The following is a 21,863-nucleotide window of genomic DNA, read 5'->3' on the forward strand; positions in this document are numbered from 1 at the left end:
AATCCCAGCTCGTTAATGAAATGCCTGAAGTGCATTTCTTTTTCTCATCCTTCCTTTCCACACTACTGGTAGTACACCACAGATTACCTCACCTGTTTTTGGATTAATAGAGAAGAAATTCTGCGGGTTGCCAGCAGTAATACGATAACTCAGACGACTGGGCATAGCAGTAAGATCGGGGTCTTGCGCCTGGATACGAATGACTGACACATCCTTTGGAGAGTTTTCCATGATGACTGGGTGGTAGATAGGATCCGAGGTGAGGGGCGCATTATCATTGACATCCTCTACCTGAGAGAGAAAGAACAGAGGCCAAAAAAAAAAAAAAAAAAAGACACAAAACAAAAAAGGGACGAGAGAAGAAAAAGGCAATGAATATTCATTGTTTGAGTTGACTGTCTGAGCTAGATCTTGAAATGGCAACAGATGTGTTGATAAAACCTAGCCCTCTAAAATTTGCACGCATGGTGGTATTGCTTTGTTGTGATTTTAGTATCTTTGTTAATCAATGGAGACCAGGTCTGCGTTGATCTGTTATCAATCACAAAATGGAAATTTATTTGCCAGAAAATGTCAAAGATGTCACACTGCAAATTAATTTCCCCTCTAACGGCATAGATCTAGAATATTTATGGCAAGCAGTGGGTTGATTGAGCATTTGCTGGGAGGCACAGAGAGCCAAGACAGTTCAGCCAGTGAACAGAAGCACCTGTGCCTGATTAATCTCCCCATTTTTCCATGTGATGAAGAGGCTGGGAGTGAAGCACCCACTCACACAACCACACTTGGATATCCTGAAGCCAGAAAAGGCTGCTTGTTTTTTTTTTTTCACTTTTATGCACAGCTGAACTCTTCCCCAAAGGGAGAGCAGTGGTGTAGCAGTCATGTGTGCATTTGAGTGTTTAGACAGTGAAAAAACTTAAGGCCAAATAATTTATAAAAATCTGAAGCATTGAATTCCCGTAGAGTGTATCTCTTGCTTAGGGACAGAATGCCAACTACAGAAACCATTTAACAGAGTAACACACTTGTTCAGCATCATAATGTTAGTTTGGATATAATGCTCTACAAGAATCTTGTAGTATAAATACTAAAATTATCATGGAGGCTAATGGTTGAGAGGCTGTAAACTTTTATTAGTGACTGACACAGACAAATAAGCTAATCTTTCAGCAAAAAAAAAAAAGTGTTTTTTCATAACCTGTCACAATTTTTAGTGCAGTAAGTGAGATGTTATATATAAACGATGCATGACTGTACTCTGTACAACTAAATATGATATTTCTGTGTACAATAAATACACAGTGAAACCTGAAACGACCTAAAGCTGATATATTTTAAATGTAAATGTGATTGGGTATGCACGAAGTAAAATTAATTAAGGAATATTCAGCCAAACTATAAAAATCAAACTATATTTTGAATATAAAACAAATGTCAAACTATATTTTGAATATAAAACAATCTAATTCTGTAGATTTCTTGTCTACAGAACCTCATTTACAGAGTGTGATGGCTAAGAAGCTACTGTGCCAATCATCTGATGGCACATGGCATACAAAGGTACAGGTAATTTAATGTAGGTTTGTTTAGTATCTATGCTCACTGGCCACTTTGTTAGGTAAACCTGTTCTGCTGCTCATTAATGCAAATATCTAGTCAGCCAATCACATGGCAGCGACTAAATGCATTTAGGCATGTAGGCAGGGTCAAGATGACCTGCTGAAGCTCAAACAGAGCATCAGAATGGGTGAAAAAAAGTGATTTAAAGGACTTTGAATGTAGGATGGTTGTTTGTGTAACACAGACTGATCTGTGTTTTCCAGCAACTGCTGATCTACTGGGGTTTTCTTGCACATTCATCTCTTGGATTTATAGAGAATGATCTGAAAAAAAAGAAAGTATCCAGTGAGCAGCAGTTCTCTGGGAAAAAAAATGCCTTTTTGATGCCAGAATTCAGAGGAGAATGACCAGACTGCTTCAAGCTAACAGGAAGACTAGTCGGCTAAGAACCAGAAGCTGAGGCTATAATCTGCGTGAGCTAGATGATAGAAGATTGGAAAAATGTTGCCTGATTTGAAGAGTGGTTGGATATTTTCTTGGCAGACTTAGGGGGTCTTAGTGCCAACTGAGCATTGTTTTAAACACCACAGCCTTTCTGAGTACTGTTGCTCAACATGTCCATCACTTTATGACCATAGCGTACCCATCTTCTGATGGCTACTTCCAGCAGGATAGCACACCATGTCAAAAAGCTCAGATCATTTCAAACTGGTTTCATGAACATGACAGTGAGTTCACTGCACTCAAATGGCCTCCACAATCACCAGATCTCAATCCAATAGAGCACCTTTGGAATGTGGCAGAATGGGAGATTGGCATCATATATATGCAGCTGACAAATCTGCAGCAACTGTGTGATGCTATCATATCAATATGGACCAAAATCTGGAATGTTTCCAGCACCTTGTTGAATCTATACCTCAGAGAATTAAGGCAACTCTGAGGGAAAAATAAGGGGGCCCAACCTGCTACTAGCAACTTGTACCAGGGGTCCCATGAGCATATTTAGAAACAGTTTACTTTGGGCTCACTTATTTTGGGCTTATTAATACAGGGCAAATTCTCTGCTTGTACTGTTCAATGCTACAAAAATCTGTATGTAAATGCATTTAACATAATGATTCAGGCATCATCAGTTAAAGTCCCACTGATTTTATGCTTATAGTTATGTGCATGTGCAAAACTCAAAATACTTTGTCTGTGTAAGACCTCTTATGAATGCAGTAAATGCAAAGTATAATGTGAACATTGGCAGCTGATTGTCTATACCTGGATCAAGACTTCAACAGAAGCTGACAGTGGTGGAACCCCCCTGTCCATGGCATAGACAGTTAGCCAGTAGGAGTCTTTGGTCTCACAGTCCAGGATACCAGAAGTGTAAATCACCCCTGTTGAAGCACAGAGAAAGATTAATGCAGTTTTTACCTGGGTTTGAATACGTATCTATTAGGTGTGTGTGTGTGTGTGTGTGTGTGTGTGTGTGTGTGTGTGTGTGTGTGCGTGTGTGTGTGCGTGTGTGAGTGAGTGAGAGAGAGAGAGAGAGAGAGAGAGAGAGAGAAAGGGAGACTGGGTGTTATCTGTAAAATACATAACAATCCGTAAAAGATCTCTTGGGAATGTCTTTGAATACTAAGTTTCCAGGGCAAACACACAAATTTAGACTAAACTTTGTGTCCTGGCTTCAGTGACATTCACAGGCATTAGTGGTGCCACTGTAGTCACCTTCAATGTTTCAGCTCCTCTACAGCTAATCACAACTGACCAAACTGCTCCCACTGCTATTTGCTTAGTGCTAAATGTACCCTGAACTGCCCTACACCAATAAAGACACACATATGCGCACACACAAAGACACCCAGACATTCACATACATTGACTGGCGTGTGTTTAGTGGCCTTAAGGAAGATGAGTAGCTGACAGCTTTGGTGACCTCTTGGGGGACAAAGAGAACACTTACAATGGATGACACATGGGCACTACTTTTTTTCTTTTCTTTTTTTTAAAATCAGTCATCCAGGACTTTTCATATAACCACTTGAAAAATGGCACATACACACAGAGTCTTGGGTTTTGGGTTCATTTGTTTCTTTTCTATCCACACCCAAGTGTATGACATGGTAGAAATACAATGGTGCAAAGTCATTAGTGTCATACTGATTATTTAAACAAGGAAAAACAGAATTACAAACATTAGAAAAAGTACACTAACACTTGCAGGATCATTTCTAGCAGCAACAATAAAGATAAGTTATGGGAACACACAGACTGAAACTATGTATCAGCTCAGTAACAAAAACTCTCACCAGATCTGCAGTTTTCTTTTAAATAAGGGCTCTTTTTAAGAAACAGACATCCCATTGCAGTAAGATCCAAGATGAATGTGTTTGTTAAAGCTTGCAAGGCATATGTGCTCAAGTTTACATACCCAAGAAGATGTTACACAAGCTGAGCCTGGGCAGGTGAGCAAGCTTAAAGTTAATTTGGCTTTTTTGTGGTTGCCTAGGTCTAATCATTGCAAGCCCACATTTCCGTTATATAAGAACGGATGCACAGTAGTATTGAGTGTTGGTTGGCTGCTCTAGCCTACTGCCATGCCAGATTCCTAATGATTAAAATCACAACCATGTAAAGTACTGTACAAAAGTCTTGTGCCACCACTAATTTCTTTATATTTTGCTAGGAAAATGTTAAATAGGTGTTTATTGTTTTAAACATGTACAAACGGTTCATTCGCTGTAGAGTTTTTGTAGATTAAACTGAAGAAATGGGAACAAATTATGTGTTTTCAGTTCTTTGCTAAGTTATCTGTTATGCGTAGATACAACACTGATTCGTTTCTTGAGTGCTATGTGAAGTGACTATAGTGCTTATTTGCAGCTCCATGTTTTAATCTTGAATTTCACTAGAGCAGCTTCGCAACTACTAAACTAAACTAAGTAACTCACAGTTCCTTATTTATCTTTTACTGGGCCCTCAGTTTATCTGCTTTAGTGTTTTGGTTTCTCAGCTTCCTGCTGATTGGCTTCACCTGTCAAAAATATGGTCTCAACCGTAAGTAGGCGGTTCTCTCAAATGACCATATTTACGATAATCTCTTTCTTTGCTTGCACAGACCCAAAAGTAGAATAACCTTTTGAAACCTGGGGTTTACAGCAGTCTGAAGCTGAGTGTATGGCGATCACCTGTACCTGAGCTAGCCTGATCATTTTAAACTTTCTCCATGTTTAATATAAGCATCGATCTGTCAAACATTGAACATAGGCATGACAGAATTTTTTTTGTGCAAAAAAACAAGGCCAAACTGGGCACCATTTACTAAAAAAAACAAATGAAAGCTTATGTCCAAAACTCTAGGAAGTACAAAAAGTCAAGACTCCACCTCCTGGGTTAATGTGCTCAAAGAAAATCCTCTAACTTGAGAACAAGGTTGACATCAGTGCCTCTTTCTCAATATGTTGAAAAAGTGATTAATCCTTTCAGACATCTCTAATAATTTGTTTGTGGTACTGGAGAATTTGCTGTCATACAGCAGATCTGTTGCATAACTTGGCCTTCCCTTCAATCCCAAGGTCTGCATTCATTCTCAGGTACACACATATAAATCAGAGACCAAAGGTGTGGTGGTATCACTAGAAAGTGTCAGTATGTCTGATTATGACTAGGCCGCTGCCCAGGACACGCACAATGCATAGTAAAAGTGTTTGCTAAGACACATCCTTGCCCTGTCGTCCTTGACCATGTCCTTTTCAAACCTCATCTCTGTCAGACAGCTTGACAGAGAGACAAGGAAAACAGAGCTGGCTGTTTCTAAAGCTCTTTGAACTTTAAGACCGACAGGCACTATTCAGTGAATTCAATATAAATCTGACTCGACAGCATCCATTCTCACCATAAATAACACACTTGAAATAGTGAAAAAAATTGTAGGGTCACAGGATATTTTCAAATCTAGAACTTCAGCGTATGGTTGGGTTTACAGCCATCAGTCACGTCCATTCCCCATCCTTGAGAAACAGGTTTTGTGATCCCACTTTTTAATTAATGCCACCATATCAAATAATCGATCCCAAGACTGATGGCAAAATAGTGTGTGCATTTCTCTCTTGAGACACAACTGAATGGCTCTGCCTGCGCTATAAAAGAAGACATCGAAAAAATATAGCCCATTCATTTTTAATAAATGAAGACTGACTGCTTTTTAAAACTGTTTGCCTGTAACTTAAAGAATGCTTTATCCTGACTGTGACAAATCCTGGAGCTTGCAAGCCCACTAATAGAGGAGCAGTGGCGTCTGACAGCTGTCCAATGAGAAATTGCAGGGTTTGCTTTCCCCCCTAACCAATGACAGGAATACAAATTTTTGTTCAAAGTGCAGGAAAGCTAAGGTTTTAAGCCAGAGAAGCTCCGTCTTCTTTTTTGTTAGCCCCAGTACTTTCCACCCACATATGATTGAGTCATCTTAAACATCTAAATATCAAACGCAGGAAAAGAGGGCACTCATTAACAGCAGCTATGACTGACAATAGGGGTGTCATGGGCTATGCATGATGCATCAAAGAGCTAATTTACAAACTACAAGTGAGGGTGGGAGTAAGGGGTGCATTAGCTGAGACGGGTTAAACAAAACAGAGTTCCCATTCTTTCTGTTTTTCTCTCTGTCTCTTTCACTCTCATTCACTGTCCGTCTCACTCTCTCATCACATATTTAGTTCTGGTGCTAAGAGCCACAGATTGACAAGCAGCAAGAGCAAAGCCACTCAACATGGCAGCTAAATGCATGGTGGAAGGACAGAGCAGTGCTACTCTGCCTGTGCCCGACAACGCTGACTAATAGACAATAAAATGAAGCACTTTATGATAAGGGAAAACTTGGCATGTTCTTACTGTATCTTGTCCTCCAATAGCAAAAAGTCGTTAGCATTTCACATGCTTAGGAAAAAACCCTCCAAGTTAAAAAAAAAAAAAAAAAAAAAAAAAAAATATATATATATGTGTCTGGGAGGAAGAAAGCCGTATTTTCTTGTGACACTTTTTATGTACTCCCCTGCATGCTTTTCCTTCCTCTCTTCGCTTCACTTCCACTCTTCCACTTCCCTCTCCCTTCACTTTCTGCTCTAACAAGCAGTCTGATTTCCCCTGGAAAATCTACACTCAGTAAACGTTCTCACAGGCTCTGATGCTCCTTACTGAGGTATTAATACTCAAGTGAATAAAAACTCCAAACACTATTACAGGCATTTGTTTGGATCAGTATACATACTGTAAAACAGTTTTGTTAATGAGTATAGAATATAAAGAGAAATCTAAGGCTTACTACCTTCCAGTAATAAGACTTAACATTAGTAATATATTAAGTGTCATTCACTACAGAGTGTCATGTAGGGAATGAGCACATGAGGGACTGGTTTCCGCCCTGAAGTCAGTGTTTCAGCACCATGGACAGACACTGAAATTTCAGGTTTTAAAGCTTCAGCATCATGGACAGAGACAGAGACTGCAACGAGCCTTGGTGGAAAAGCAAAAGTTCTCACTTGCACTTATTTAGGTTCTCATGGAAAAATATTGATGACAGTGGCTATAAATGTTCATATATTTAAGTTATCTATGTGCCTGCAACACTGCTGTTTCCCTGATTAAAAAATATAAAAATAGCAAATGGATCTTATTTAAGTTCAGTGGCATGCACTAACTTCACTAATTAGCCCTTAACATTCTGACCATACTCACAGTTACGAGTAAAATTTAAGTTGCAACTATATGGTACATGAGCCAATATGTCCTAAAATGAGGTGTCCTATTTTCACATTTGGTATTTGATTCATTTTATCCCTGGGTGAGTGAGTGAGTCACGGCTTCTTGCTTGGATCAACATGTTTTCAGCTGCAGTTTCACACTGCGGGAAAGTTGGAGCGTGCATGCTTATTTTGGGTCAGGCCTCCTTAAATAAGTCATAGTAGTTTCTCCATACTTGGAAAGGACAGGGTTGTTGTGCAGGGGAGCCTTGATCAATGTTAGCCACACAGCACTGGATGAGTTGTACAGAGCGGCCTGAGGCCCAGCCAATGTGGCTGCCGTGCTGCCCTCATTACAGTAATGATCTCCCAGTGCACAGCTCCCACGTGAGGCCCCATTAACACAGTGGCTGTCGCTATACCTCGCACTCTCTTCAAGTTTCTTTCTCTAACACACTCATACACATTCACTCAAGAACTGATGTGGTGTTACTTTCTTTCCAGCTTCCTAGCCACATTGTGACAGAGACACACTGAAACAAAACAAATAAAAACCTAGACAAGCCATTATTAAAGTCATGGAGAAAGATTTCCTATAATGGGCAATAATTCGCAATTCATTCAAATGTTGATATTCTAAGCATGGCGCTGTAGGTTATTGGATTTTCACTTTACATAAATAGGCTTAAAAATTGATCTTGTGTCACACCTGTGTCTTCGTCAATGGTGAAAGTGCCCAGTCCGCTGCCTCCTTGGATAGAGTACTTCAGCACGCCATCTCGTCCCTTGTCGTCATCCTTAGCGCTGACTGTCAGGACACTTGTTCCCGCACGAGAGTTCTCCTTCACGGAGCCTCTCACAGCAAAGTTGGGAAAGTAGGGTGCATACAAATTCTCACTGACATCCACCACCTGAAGAAATGTAATGGTGCGCATTAATTTTGACAGAAAAACTGTGTGATATTATGTGTAGTTCCTGTAGTATGTAACTGTGAGGCATCAGTAAACTGTCCTTCTATTTCACTGTTGTACGTGTTATTGCCTGTCTAGGAAGTTAAATGTACCATGAGCTAAATGCTGTCACACATTAAATCATGATATCTAACCAGTGTAATAAAAATGAGTGAAGAATTAAAGGAAAAAAATGCACATCCTGTCAGCAACTGAAACCTTGAAATTAACCACCCAAATTATCAATGATAATGCAAGCCGACAAAATTGATCACTGGAATTTTTTCTGGTCAACGCTCAAGAGAGGTGAAGAAGCGAGTGCGGGCAGGGTGAAGTGGGTGGAGACGAGTCTCAGGGGTGATTTGTGATAGAAGAATAGGAGCAAGAGTGAGAGGGAAGGTTTACAAGATGGTAGCGAGACCTGTGAGACCTATGATGTATGGTTTGGAGATGATGGCGCTAACAAAAATACAGGAGGCAGAGCTGGAGGTGGCATAGTTAAAGATGTTTTTTATTGAGAGTGTCCAGAATGGACAAGATTAGAAATAAGTATGTCAGTGGGACAGGTCGGGCTGAGCAGTTTGAAGTAATGTCAGACAGGCAAGGTTAAGATGGTTTGGACATGTGCAGAGGAGGGATAGTGGAATTATTAGACAAAGGATGTTGAATATGGAGCTGCACGGCAGGAGGAAAAGAGGAAGACCACAGAGAAGATTAATGGATGTAATGAAAGTGTATTTAAGGGTGCATGCTACGCACCTCTACCTCCACAAACGTCTGGCTCCTAAGGCTGGGTGTTCCTCTGTCTTCAGCAAGTAACGTCAGGTTGAAAAACTGTTGTTTCTCAAAGTCCAAGTCCTTTCTAATCCTCAATACCCCACTCACAGGACCGATCTATAAAAAGCATAACATTATGAATAATCTATACTTCATCAAATGTCAATAAAAAGAGGCTTAACCTGTGCAAAATTCTGTTCAAAGTGTGTCATCACCTACCTCAAAAGTGCCATTGAAGTCATTGATCAAGGAGTATCGAACTTGTCCTCCAGGTCCAATGTCTGGGTCCTGAGCCTGAACCCAGGTAATCACAGCCCCTGGTGGGAGATCCTCTAGAACTCGAGCACTATAGCTGTTAGGGATGAAAGCTGGAGCACAATCATTGACATCCTCCAGGATTATACTTAGAGTAGTCACTGACGACCTTCGAGTGCCTCTTTCAGCCAAGTCTCTTACTTCAATCTTCAATATGAATAATGGGAATGTTTCTCTATCCAGATGGCTAGCAACAAATACACTTCCAGTTTCACTGTCGATCCCAAACTGAGGAACACTGGTGAGCATTATGTAGGAGAGCTGTCCATTTTGGCCCATGTCTCTGTCAAATGCAGTGATGGTGATAACTTCCATACCAATGGCTGAGTTTTCTGAAACAAGGGCAGAGTAGCTGTCCTGATAAAACTGGGGGTCATTGTCATTTGTATCCTCAATGATCACTGTCAGTAGTCTCCAATTGGACATCTGAGGAATGCCCTGATCGTAGATGGTGATATTAAGGAAGTAACGATCCACGTGTTCACGGTCAAGTGGCTGCAGCACAGTTATCAACCCACTCTCCATGTTGATATTGAAACAGTTTTCTTTGTTACCATCAGGAATGGAAAAGAGAACACGGCCATTGAAGCCCATGTCACCATCTCGTGCTCGCACCTGAAATACACTGGCACCAGGAACGAGGTCTTCTCTCACAAGAATGCTTGTAGGCAAGGCTTCAAACTGTGGAGCCTGTTTGTTCGTAGAGAAAATATCAGCGTAGCTCTCGTCTGGTCTTGGTCTAGCCATAGCAGATGCTTTTGAGAGCATTTTTTCTGCCAAAAGCTGGGCGACCCTAGTGTCCTTGCAGTTAAACCCTCTGGGTGGCATCCTACCCCTCACCACCGATACATTGACAAATGTAGGCTCAGAGAACATCTCTCCATCTGTTGCAACTATTTTGAGGTTGAATACCCCACTTTTTAAACTATCCACTGCTAACGATCTTTTCAGTGACAAAGCCCCAGAGTCTGGATTTAAGTTAAAATAATCTAAATCATTCCCAGAAAGTATCTTGTACTCAACTAGTCCTAGCTCATCCATGTCAATTGCTGACAAGGTGACAATAGTCTGGTTGACAGGGAACTCACGACTTATCATCCCTCTGCAAGAAACCTTCTCAAAAAGAGGTTGATTGTCGTTGATATTTATTACACGTATGGTGATGTTAACCTCACTCTCTCTTCTATAGGGTGAGCCCCAGTCAGAGGCACGCACTGCAAAAGTATAGACATCATCTGATGACTCAAAGTCCAGATCTCTAGTAATTCTCACCTCACCTGTTTTCTGGTCTATGCTAAATGGTAGAAACTGTTCACCACTTATTGTGTGACTTACATACCCATTCTCCCCTTTATCATCATCCACAGCAGAAACTACAAGAACAACAGTACCTACAGGTAAGCTCTCGTTGATTGCAAGATCGTAGGATGGCTTGTTGAACACTGGAGAGTTATCATTAGCATCCTCGATTTGAATTTGGACACTTGTTTGCTGCTGACTTATCATTTCAACTACCTCCATCACCATGAAATCCTGTGATATCCTTGTCAGCTGCCTGGTGGTCATAATAACTCCAGTCAAAGGGTTTATATCAAAGTACATTGGATCTGAGGGGCTGCTGAAGCTGTAATTGACTCTCAGAGGAGCCGGAGATATTTTCACCACCTCTACAAAAGAGCCTGGGGGAGCGATTTCACTCAGCGTGACAACATAAACATCTTTGTCGAAGCTCACTATCACTGGGTCTGGTTTTGTAACCAACAACTGAGCTATTTGGGTATTAGAAAACTTGGGAGGTATACCCCTGTCCTTGGCCTGAAAAGTTAAATTGCAGCCATAGGGGAATGTATCCCAGTTGACAGCTTCTGACATTTTAACTCTATACTCATTTCCAACAGGCGAACGATCAACCACAAACTGCTCAAAGGGATCGCCCTCAATGATGGAAACCCACTCTATATCGCCAGATGGCCCTTCATCTTTGTCCTCTACAGTAATTATAACATACACTGGGTCCTTGTCTTCCCACGATGGAACAACAGCGACTGCATTGAGAACAGGAGCAAATTCATTTACACGCTGCACAGTAAGGACAAGCCTTGCTGTGCTGCTGATACCATTGTTCCCATAGAGCTTCATCCCTCTGTCAACCACCTGTACCTCAAGCTCAAATCGGTCCTGTTTGTCCATCCGCGGTCGGCCCGTCAGGGTAATGACTCCGCTGGTTGGATGAACAGCAAAAAGATCAATTTTATTCTTGAAAAAGTAGTAGAACTCTCCATTTGAGCCCACATCAGCATCTGTGGCTGTTACACGTCCTATGCTGGCACCGAGAGGGGCACTCTCAGAAACAACAAATGAATAGGAAGTTGGAGAAAAGAGAGGTCGGAGGTCATTTGTATCCAAGACCCTGATATAAACAGTCGCTAAGGCCTCTAGACCTCCTGGGGCAGATGCCATAACTGTTAGAGTGTAATTGTCCTGTACTTCCCGATTCAGTATACCACCACTACCTCCATTAGTGCATATGCGGAGAAAACAAAAATCTCCCATTACAAAATCTTCAGCCTGAAAGATGCCTTCACTGTCTCCAGACACAATGGAATATTTTATCTCAAAAGACCAAGGTGGCCCGAGAATGACGCCCATTTTGACCTCACTTCTGGTATAGGTTCTTGCAGCGCAGTTCTCAAATATGGATGCATTGTATGCAGGCTGAGTGAAGAGCAGTAAGCGTTGCCCTGCTCTAGAATCTGGCAGGAACTGGGCACGGGTTGAGTGGAAACAGATGAAGAAGAAGAAAAAAAGAAAAAGGAAAGGAAGAGAGAAGCTGGGCAGAGGAAGCATATTTCCCCACCGATTAGGTTTCATCACTATTCCATCACCCAGTCACCCTGTATTTGGAAAGAATCACAATGAAAACACAGACCTGGATTTAGTTAGTCATTTGCTAGGAATGTGTTCTCTGCAGGTTTAAAGTTTGATAGAGAACTCTGGGTGAACAGAAACAGGCATTTTAGAGGCTGTGATTGTCACTACATTGATGTGATGGTGCTTACACTTTGCATTCAAACACTGAGAAAGGTTGTGAAGCAGCGCATCAACTTCAAACCACAGCTCACTTACACAGTCTCAGTGAAACACATCATGCCATCTGAATAAAACAACAGCGGTCAGTAGCGATCACAGTAACAATAAAGAGCATCAGAAACAGACATTACTTTAGCAGAGAAAAGAAGGGCTGGGATATTTTCAGAAAAAAGAAAATTTAATTATAATAAACAGACACATCATTGTAACAATATTCCACTTCGTAGAAATTAGCACAGACAACCAATTCAGACCAATTTAACAAGTGTCAGACGAGAAGAAAGAGAAAATAATGAAAACAAAGAGGTTAAAAAAAAGATCTTTTCTTCTTCTGTTGCTTACAATTTAAAAAAAAAAAAAATGCTTTAGATACTGTCTGAATCACATCAACCATAGATTCTTCACGATCATGACTCAACTTCGATAAAAACTAAAATATACTGGATAAAATATACTGGCTAGGACCGTATCAATTGTCGCTACCAAAGAAGCTGCCAGAATCCGGCGACTCAACATCAACAATCCCTGTTGATAGATCGTCCCGGGAGATCTGCACCATCGTGTCCCACAGTGATGCAGATCCAGTGAAGCACGCCTCTGTGCAAAATCCACGAGTTTATTAACTTGCACTTTGTTGCTACAGTCCGTGGCTTAAGTAACGCTACTATATACATTTGTACAGACTTCACTTGCACATTGCAAAGTGACCTACCTTTAGATGAATCCGATGCAATCATTGAAATTAGATCCTTTCCCATAGTCTCTCAATAATTATAAAAAAGAAAGAAAGAAAGGCAAAATGGCCGCTTATGGATGCGGGGGAAAAGCCTTTAGTTATATCTCGATAGGCAGTTATCTAGTACACTGCAGCTATCCTCGTGAAAAAAAAAAACTATATGCCTATTGCCCCCGTTCCATGCACCTGACAACTGTAAGCCTGAGTGCAGTGGGCTATCCCGGCTTACATTTGCAATAGTTACAACAAAACTGAGATTAGAGAAGTTATATATTCGTTTGCTGGATGGTTAAGTTCCGAAAGAGATGTGACACAGAGAAGATGTCGCTTATTGCAAGTTTGGAAGCGGCCAGCATCAGCTGTCGCCTGTGTGGGACCGGAGTGCGCTTACAGGCTGGAGGTGGCGGCGGGCAAGCGCCGATCTTTGCCGAGTGTAGCCGACAACATCCGGAAGTGGACTGTTCAGCACCTTAAAGCAACGGCGGCAGTGGTGGCTGTGTCCCTCACACACGAGCTCTGTAGTGGTTAGTTAGAAATTTAGTTACTCGTTGTAGTTGTCCCACCAGCCACCATGTCTGTTTTGTGTTATAATAAGGGATGTGGACAGCGGTTTGATCCGGAAAATAACCCAGCCGGTGAGTAGTCTTACTTTACTATCGGTGTCCATTGTATGTTCCCTGAGTTAGCAAGCTAACCCCCTCATCATCTGGAAATTTCTACCGTGAGCAGGCCCGATGAGCCCGTGTTGCTAACCTGATGTCAGTTAGCCGCTCAACTTAATTCATTAAGACCGGTGTTGAGCGCTGCTGGCAAAATAACACGTGTGCCCTCTGTGAGTTAGTGCTATCATGCTGAAGTTAGCATCGTTAAGCTCCTGCGGTTAAAGGGTAAGGTTAGACTTTGCGGGACTGTTGTCTAGACGCAGTGAGCAGTTTAAAGTTTCAAAAACAGGGCTTTCTTACACGTGAAGTGCCGTTACACACGTTCACAGCTTTACCTGTGTAGCCATACTGTTAGAGTGAATATAGCAATCGCGTTTTTTAATAATTAACGCTGTGTTTCATTCACTTTGATACGTTCAGCAACCGTTATCATGATAGTCCATGTTAGTAGTCCATATCACTAGTAATTGTGTGATTGAATTATTAAATGTTTTGAAATATTGAGCTTTCGTACATGTCGAAAGAACAAAGTAGATGCTAGAATTTCAACAGCGAGCTGAAGACACCAGAGGGACCAGTAGGTAGGGAGTTAACTTAGCTGAAACAATCGCTAGTGTGTGTATATACAAGGAAAACCTTTAAAAAACAACGGTTGTTGTTGTTTTTTTTTAATCTAATATCTTTATTTATATTGGTAAACAAGCTGTAGTCAGCAGGTTTACAAAAAAAAAAAAAGAAAGAAAGAAATTACCTATTTTGCAAGTATTTTTATGACTGCTCCATTGTTCCTACTTGTCAGTCCAGCACTTTGTGTCAACTTAAAATAGCTTTATGGAACTCTTATGTTATATTTTTTTTTGCCATTTCTGCTGCCCTCTTGGCCAGGTTTTTTTTTGGAAAAAGACAGATTTAATCTCTCTGTGAGACTTTTTGCCTGGATAAATGAAAGTCACTACCAAAAAAAAAAAAAACCCTATAAAATGCACATGAAACACAGGTAAATGTGTGTTTTATGGCATTTAAGTAAAAAGGGCTGCCATATTATGAATCACAACTGTGATGAAATCAGCTTCAAACCCAGAAAACACTGAAATGCACCAACTAAAAGTGATGAGTGCCTTTGTGACTTGTGAGGTTACTGAGGTTAACTGTATGACAGTGATGGTGGAAGCTGATCTGGCAACTGTTCACACAACTCAGATAATATTGCATCTGCTGGTAAGCTTACATGGTTTCTATATGTGATTGTGTCTTCTGTATTTGCAGCATGTTTCTATATGCAGTTGTATTTGGCATGTCTGCTTTTGGCAGTCAAAGATGCAAAATTATTAGAGGGAAACTACTTCCTCTGAGACACGTGGAAACGAAGTACAGTGCATTTGTCATTATCTTTTTCTTGACTGCCAGGCTTATCCTTGAGGGAAGCCAAATTGCCAGGAGTGTTTGCTGCCAGCAGCTAAACATCGATAAGTGAAAGTGAGAGCAGTCCCCAACAACCAGGGGCCTCAGTTAGAAATTGGGACATATTACAAAGGCAAACATGATCTGTTTGCATATCTCCAAAACAGGGGCCAAGTCTGTAATTTAAATAAGACGCTAATGGAAGATTAAAAATGTTTCAAACAAGCCAAAAAAAAAAACCTTTTATGTCAATTATATTGTTACTTTTTCAAATTTTTTAACAAATTTTGGTATGTAACATATTTGTGTTGCACAGATGTAGAGGAGGCCCAGGTTTGAGTTTAAAAAAAAAATAAATAAAAAATTCAAGATTACATTTTTGTCTTCAGCTCCCATGACAGAAGCCTCAATAAGTGAGTTATTTCCTTTCTTTAGACTGGTCCTCCTCTATCTTCAAGTAATCTTACATTGTGTACACCCCCAGTGTAGGAGTCGAGTCTAATTTCCATTTTAATGGGATGCTTCTTTTCTCATAACAGTAGAGTATATTATCTTTACCTTTAGAGGTATGTAAGAGGTGTGTCAAAGTCAGGAAGCACAGAGTGGGCACAGCTCTGGTTGTACTACAGGGAAAATGCTTGATTTATGGGACTCTCCAGCCACTTTCTTGTATTCATTCTGCAGTGATTTATTTTTAAAGCATACATGGAATAAAATAATGTATGCTACAGTAAAACCTCTAATAATGACAGTAGTGTGACCAAATTATATTTTGCTCCCATAACCAAAATTAGCCTGTTTTTAATGTGCAAGTTACATTTAAAAATCTTGTCTTTTGTAGGTTTATTTACAAATTATTATATTTCAGTGCCTCCTTGTTTATTTTCTCACTTTTTGAAATCAAGGGATGCTCTTCTGTTTTTCCAGTAGCCTGTTAAACACTTCTTGCAGATATTATGTGATCTGTATCCTACAGTTTACATTCATTTCAGAATTTCAGGTCTTAATCCTAACATGATTTCTTAAGTTATTCGCTTTACATTCTAATAATTACTCTTGGTGGCCAGACTGGACCGCAAATAGCCATCATTTTGTAAAGTTCTCTAAAGCATTCAGACTGCTTTTCTACAGCCACAGTCAGGATTTTTCAAAAGAACTGTACAGTTTTCCACAGTGGCCTTTTAGAACAAACTTGTAAACAGTCATTGTTCCAACAACTACATGATTTTTTTATTTTTTTTTCCCCTCCAAACTTCATCAAAGATATATTTTGTTTTCACAGATGGCTGCACCTATCATCCAGGAGTCCCAGTATTCCACGATGCCTTGAAGGTAAAATGCCTGAAAATGCACAGCTAGCTTGTGTCTTCATCCTGTTGTTTGGTCAAAGTTAAAATGTTTGTTACTTCCTGCAGGGATGGTCCTGCTGCAAGAGAAGAACTACCGACTTCTCAGACTTCCTCAGCATTGTTGTAAGTTCTCTGTTTAATCTAAATGGGTTTTCTCTGCTCTATTCTCTGTGGTGTTGTCTCCATTGTCTATTGTTTCATAGCTATTGACTGCCACCTTTGCCATGGCCATAACAGCATGAAGAATTTTTTTTTTTTTTTTTTGAGAGTCCAACACAGTGACCTTCTCTTCACAGGGCTGTACAAAAGGTCCCCACAACAAAGAGAAGCCCCCTGAGCCGGTGAAACCAGATGTGACGTCGTCAGGGGAAAAGAAGGAATCAGACCACCAAAAACCAAAGTTTAATGAGTACATCATCTCTGCACCGAAACCTCAGGAGGCGATATGCAGGCCAAGGTTGGCTTTAGCCATAGGTTTTTCTTTCTTTTATTTTTTTCTTAAATACCTTCATGCCGGCCACAGCCATTCCTGGGGGCGTTATGTTTTTGTGTTGCACATGCACTTGGACTTAAGGGTGAACTGATTACTATTTGGTTGAATCTAAAGTAACACCAACTAAATTGTCAGGAAAATCAAGCTCTCTTCACAGGGCACTTTTAGGACTTAAATCTTCAAACGTATGCTAAGCATCCACGGGGTACTCTGAGGTGCTCTTACAAAGGTTTTGTTTTTTGTTTTTTTTTGTTATAACCTTGGTACTTTCCCCCATAGTTAAAAGAAAGTGGTTACTGTTGAATAGTAAAACTCTTCACACAAACATGGATTTTAGGTTGGGTTTGCACCAAAAGGAAAAGAAGATACAATGCTTATTGAAAATAAAAATAAATAAATAAATAAAAGAAGGAAAAAGTAGTTTAATTCTTTATATATTTGTGTTTGTCATTACAGTCCTGATGAGCCAATGGTGAAATTGCAGCATAAAGTGTCTGCATCTCTGAAGCAGGCTCTGGAGAAGCTAAAACTAACTGAAAATGCTGCAGAGAAAAAGGGTAAGAGCAGAAATTCTTTTATATATATATTTTTTTAATTTGTCATCTTCAGTTCACTGCTTACATTTATAGACAGAAAGGTCATAGTGTCAGTAGAACTTAATGGATGTGCGCTGGGAATCTGCCATCACCTGTCATTCACATCACAGAATGTGAGTTAAAGCTATCGGGGAGAGGACAAAACGTTATAAGAGTCAATGTACTGTTACAATTTTCTTCATGGAATCGATTCTTTGTCTTTTATAGAGGAAGAAAGTGACGAGATCAAAATTGGAACATCCTGTAAAAATGGAGGATGTACTAAAGTAAGTACCAACAGCAGCTTTAATGTCTGAAGTCAAGTTTGTTTCTTTTTAAGTGTAAGTACTTGTCAAACAAAAACAGTTCATGATGATTCCAAATTGTTCCTGATAAATAATATTGCGAAACCACCCTCTGGAAAAGGGGATTTTTTTTTTTTCTTCTGCCTCCATTTTATCTTTTTCTGAGATGGATAGAAAGCTAAGTTTGCTTCTTCTTTTATTTCTTTCTTTCTTTTTTTTTTTATGCTCAAGCTAATCGGGTCTGTCAGAGCAGAAACTCCAAGATTAGAACAGAAATTGTGAGGAAAATTGTCATTGACATGCGTAGTAGAAGCTTAGAGTGGGATTGTAGTGATTTACATAATTGTACTTCAACTTGTTTGCTTGAAAGCCACAAGACATTTTCTCAAGGGCTTCTTGCTTTTAGTTTATCCATAAGCTTGGGTCTTGGTAGAAGCCTGAATTGGGACATTTTCAGTCTTTTAGCAGGAATTAGTTTTTCCACAACACTGATACCACTATCATTACAATAATATTTTAAAGTGTTTCAGATTTGTATAAGCAGTATATTTGAGGAAGTTGTTGTTGGAGCCCTCAGGCGCAACACACATCTGGAGCTGAAGTAACAAAGTTGGAATTTTAAAACTATTAATCAGGAAGTTCAATGGTAGGTTAAGCTAATTGCCTCATTTGCATTTTTTTTTTTGCCTAACAACCAAAAAAAAAGCTGTTGCACCTTTTGTTATCTTTAGAGTTTTGAGGGACCTGCAAGTGATTCAGATGTGTGCTCATACCACGCTGGAGTTCCCATCTTTCATGAAGGGTTAGTATTATTGATCATGTTTTTAAATTATTATGTAGAAAAGGTTAAATTCACCGGCTTCCTTTCCACCTGTGCGTTTCATTATATTGACCTGAAATATTAGATCTGCTCTCTGAAAACCGTAAAAGAAACATGAAGGGCACCATTAGGATTTTCTTGTTTCATTTCCTGTTAGTCTTGTTTACAGTTCCTTTTGAGTGACAGGTTATTGACTGCTAAAAATCCAGCGGGTGTTAAATCTTTCCTGCATCTGCAGGATGAAATACTGGAGCTGCTGTAAAAGGAAAACCTCAGACTTTAATGCCTTCCTCTCTCAAGAGGGCTGTACCAAGGGAACACATCTATGGAGGAAAAAAGATGTGGTACGTTTGCCAGCTTGGCAGCAAGCAATCATTTATGTGTGCAAGTCTGCATAAAGGAAACTCACCTGCGACTCCATCTAGTGGTGCCTGGCGGATGCTGGCGCTCGGCGGCAGAGACTGAGCAGCTGAATTTGAATTGTCTCGTATTGAAATTCTCCGCAGGGTAAGAAGGTGGTCCCGTGTCGCTTTGACTGGCACCAGACTGGGACGCAGGTCATCATTTCCATCTATGCCAAGAATGCAGTCCCAGAGCTAAGCTATGTGGATGCCAACAGCACTACAGTGAGTTTCAGATCATTTCTCTTCATGTCTCAACATCCTGGGTTTTGTATTCTCTTCTTCCTGTAATCTAATGCTTATTGTGCTTTTCTCCTTCAGCTCAACATCCACATTATATTTGACGGGGAGAAGGAATTTGAGCAGAAACTCAGCTTGTGGGGAGTAAGTCTTATTAATATGTTAATGATCTACTTTTTAAATTTTTAATGTTGTAATTCTTTTTGAAATGACAGTAAATATTTAAGGAAAGGGGGGGGAAATCTTGGGAACTGGGGGTGAATGGAATTTAAAGCTGTTGACAGAATCAACCACCTCAATAAGAAAGGAAACACCTGCGTTTATGTGTGTTAATCACAGTCGTGAGAGATTCGGGCCACAGAAGATTTTCACATTTCCGGTTGTGCTGCAGCATTCTGAAGTTTGGGAATGGCTGCAGGTTTTTTAATGCTCTGTTTGTTAAGGGACACATTTACCTTTTTCCTGTAGGTGATAGATGTGAGCAAAAGTTTGGTGAACATGATGGCAGCTAAGATCGAGATAGCCATGAAAAAGTCCGAGCCAATGTCCTGGGCTCGTCTGGACCTTCCTCCGCCTGCCGCTCCACCCAAGGAGAACGAGAAGAAAAAAGCTGATAGTGAGGATGAGGATGAAGATGAATGATGAGGACTGAAAATAAAGACATGGTGTGTATGTTTAGCTGAACCTAAGGTCACACAGTTCATTCTTTACCTCTTTAAAAAAGTTGCCTCTTTTGCTGTAACTTTAGCCTTTCTTCCTCAATATTAATGTTTTCCCAAATCAAAGTATTTAATTTTTCCCCCTTTTTTTTTTTTTTTTTTTTTTTTTTTTTTTTTTAATATCACCTTATAGGTGGGAACGCTAAAGAATCTTCAGCAATTTTTTATGACACTTTTTCATTAAAAGTTTCAGTAGGCCTCCAATATGTTCCCTGCTAAATTGCACTGAAATCCCCTGAAAAATTACATCATGCGTTCAGATAAGATGTCACTTGTGATCGTGTTTAGTTTCAGACCCATGTAGACTTGATGTCACACTAATGGACCGCAGCTGTGACCATTTTTCATAATTTCAGGGATATTTGGTAAAGAACGGTTCCTTCTGTATATTTCCAGTATGTGTTTTTTTTTTTTTTTTTTTTTTTTTTTTTTTTTTCTCTTTCATTCCATCCTTTGGTTTTTCATAGATTTATTGAGTTTTCTCCACAAGTATCACATCAGACCAAATAGTGCAAAAACTGCTCTGATTAGCTTGACATTTGCATCAATAAATTGTCCATACTTGTATAGTATGAAATTTATTCAGAATAAATGATGCGATTAAAGAATTATCTTGAATATTAAAATTAAATTTTTTGGAAATGCGCTTCAACACTCTCAAGCTTTTCTCAGTAAAAATTGTAGATTTGCTCCAAATTATGTTTGACATCATTACACTCATTGTAAATTTTGTACAAGTTTTACTTTCAGATAAAGTATTTATCTTTTTTCTTGTCAAAACAATGTAGTGTGGTTTTAATGAGAATGTACTGTAATATCTGAGAATGCCAATTAAATACAAAGTATTTTAAGCAAAGTACTGTATCATAAAATGTTATGCTAGAAAACGTGTCTAGACTTTAGATTATATGAACTGTGATTTGGGCAAAAAGAGACACAACAGAAAAGTAAAGTTCTAGGAAAGGGAACCAGTTTGACCAAAAAATAAACTTCTGGGATGAGATTTTACAACTGCAATGTGTGTCTATGATGGTTCATATCAAAATTTGAATTCAGACACATACTCGTACTGGACACTTTATTAGGTACACCTTCTTGGATATATTTTTTTGCCTTCAGAACTACCTTAATTCTTCATGGCATAGATTCAGCAAGATGCTGGAAACATTATCCTGCTGGAAACAGCCGGTCATACTGTGGTCAGAATGGCTGTGGCATATAAACAATGTTCAACTGGTACCAACGTTCCCCAAGCTTGCCAACAAAATGTCCCCATTATCTCATAAAACCCCATTAGGCCAGTACCAGCACCCTGTGTGGTCTTCTGCTGCTGTAGTCCATCTGCTTCAAGGTTCGACATGTCCGTTCAGAGATGCTCTTCTGCATACCCTGTTTTCAAACATGGTTATTTGAGCTCCTGTTACCTTCCTATAAGCTTGAAGCAGTCTGGCCCTCGTTTTCTGACCTCTGGCATTTTTGTCCAGAGAACTGCTGCTGAATAGATATTTTCTCTTTTCTTTTTCAAGAGCATTGTCTGTAAACCCAAGAGGTGTCTGCAGGAAAATGGTAGATCAGTAGTTTCTGGAATACTCGGACCGGCCCGTGTTACACCAACAGCCATGCCACATTCAAAGTCACTAAAGTCACCGTCCCCATTCTGATGCTCCGTTTGAACTTCAGCAGGTTGTCTTAACCATGTCTACGTGCCTAAATGCATCAAGTTGCTGCCATCTGA

The 21,863-nt window shown here is 39.9% G+C and overlaps 2 protein-coding genes across 3 annotated transcripts in view; one reads left to right on the plus strand and one right to left on the minus strand.

Annotated features, from left to right (window-relative positions):
• fat3b (FAT atypical cadherin 3b) overlaps positions 1-13,250 on the minus strand; it is a 61,773-nt gene extending 48,523 nt beyond the window's left edge. The window contains exons 1-6 of the mRNA XM_030745992.1: positions 13,140-13,250; positions 9,242-12,231; positions 9,005-9,139; positions 8,005-8,206; positions 2,833-2,951; positions 93-291 (exon numbers count right to left, since the gene is read on the minus strand). Of these exons, the coding sequence (XP_030601852.1) occupies positions 93-291; positions 2,833-2,951; positions 8,005-8,206; positions 9,005-9,139; positions 9,242-12,208 (3,622 nt within the window). The 5' untranslated portion in view covers positions 12,209-12,231; positions 13,140-13,250. The remainder of the gene's footprint in view (positions 1-92; positions 292-2,832; positions 2,952-8,004; positions 8,207-9,004; positions 9,140-9,241; positions 12,232-13,139) is intronic.
• Positions 13,251-13,613: 363 nt separating this feature from the next.
• Positions 13,614-21,131, plus strand: chordc1b (cysteine and histidine-rich domain (CHORD) containing 1b). 2 transcript variants are annotated; one of them, XM_030746367.1, is made up of 12 exons: positions 13,614-13,798; positions 16,509-16,558; positions 16,642-16,698; positions 16,872-17,032; positions 17,525-17,625; positions 17,872-17,930; positions 18,680-18,750; positions 19,007-19,112; positions 19,275-19,394; positions 19,491-19,553; positions 19,878-20,074; positions 20,262-21,131. In XM_030746367.1, exons 1-11 carry the CDS (start codon positions 13,735-13,737, stop codon positions 20,049-20,051), a joined length of 1,026 nt encoding a protein of 341 aa, XP_030602227.1. In that variant the 5' UTR covers positions 13,614-13,734; the 3' UTR covers positions 20,052-20,074; positions 20,262-21,131. The 2 variants fall into 2 exon arrangements, with proteins under 2 accessions (XP_030602227.1, XP_030602228.1); XM_030746368.1 differs by lacking the exons at positions 18,680-18,750; positions 19,007-19,112; positions 20,262-21,131 and having other exon boundaries at positions 19,878-20,214.
• The last annotated feature ends 732 nt before the right edge of the window (positions 21,132-21,863 follow it).

This window comes from Archocentrus centrarchus, chromosome 14 (assembly GCF_007364275.1).
Source record: "Archocentrus centrarchus isolate MPI-CPG fArcCen1 chromosome 14, fArcCen1, whole genome shotgun sequence".
Taxonomy (NCBI): Eukaryota; Metazoa; Chordata; class Actinopteri; order Cichliformes; family Cichlidae; genus Archocentrus; species Archocentrus centrarchus.

Coding starts and splice junctions, on each gene's coding strand:
- chordc1b (XM_030746367.1), top strand. CDS start 13,735: ATGTCTGTTTTGTGTTATAATAAGGGATGTGGACAGCGGTTTGATCCG. Junction 16,699..16,871: donor CAGACTTCCTCAGCATTGTT/GTAAGTTCTCTG, acceptor TTCTCTTCACAG/GGCTGTACAAAAGGTCCCCA. Junction 17,931..18,679: donor AAAATGGAGGATGTACTAAA/GTAAGTACCAAC, acceptor TGTTATCTTTAG/AGTTTTGAGGGACCTGCAAG.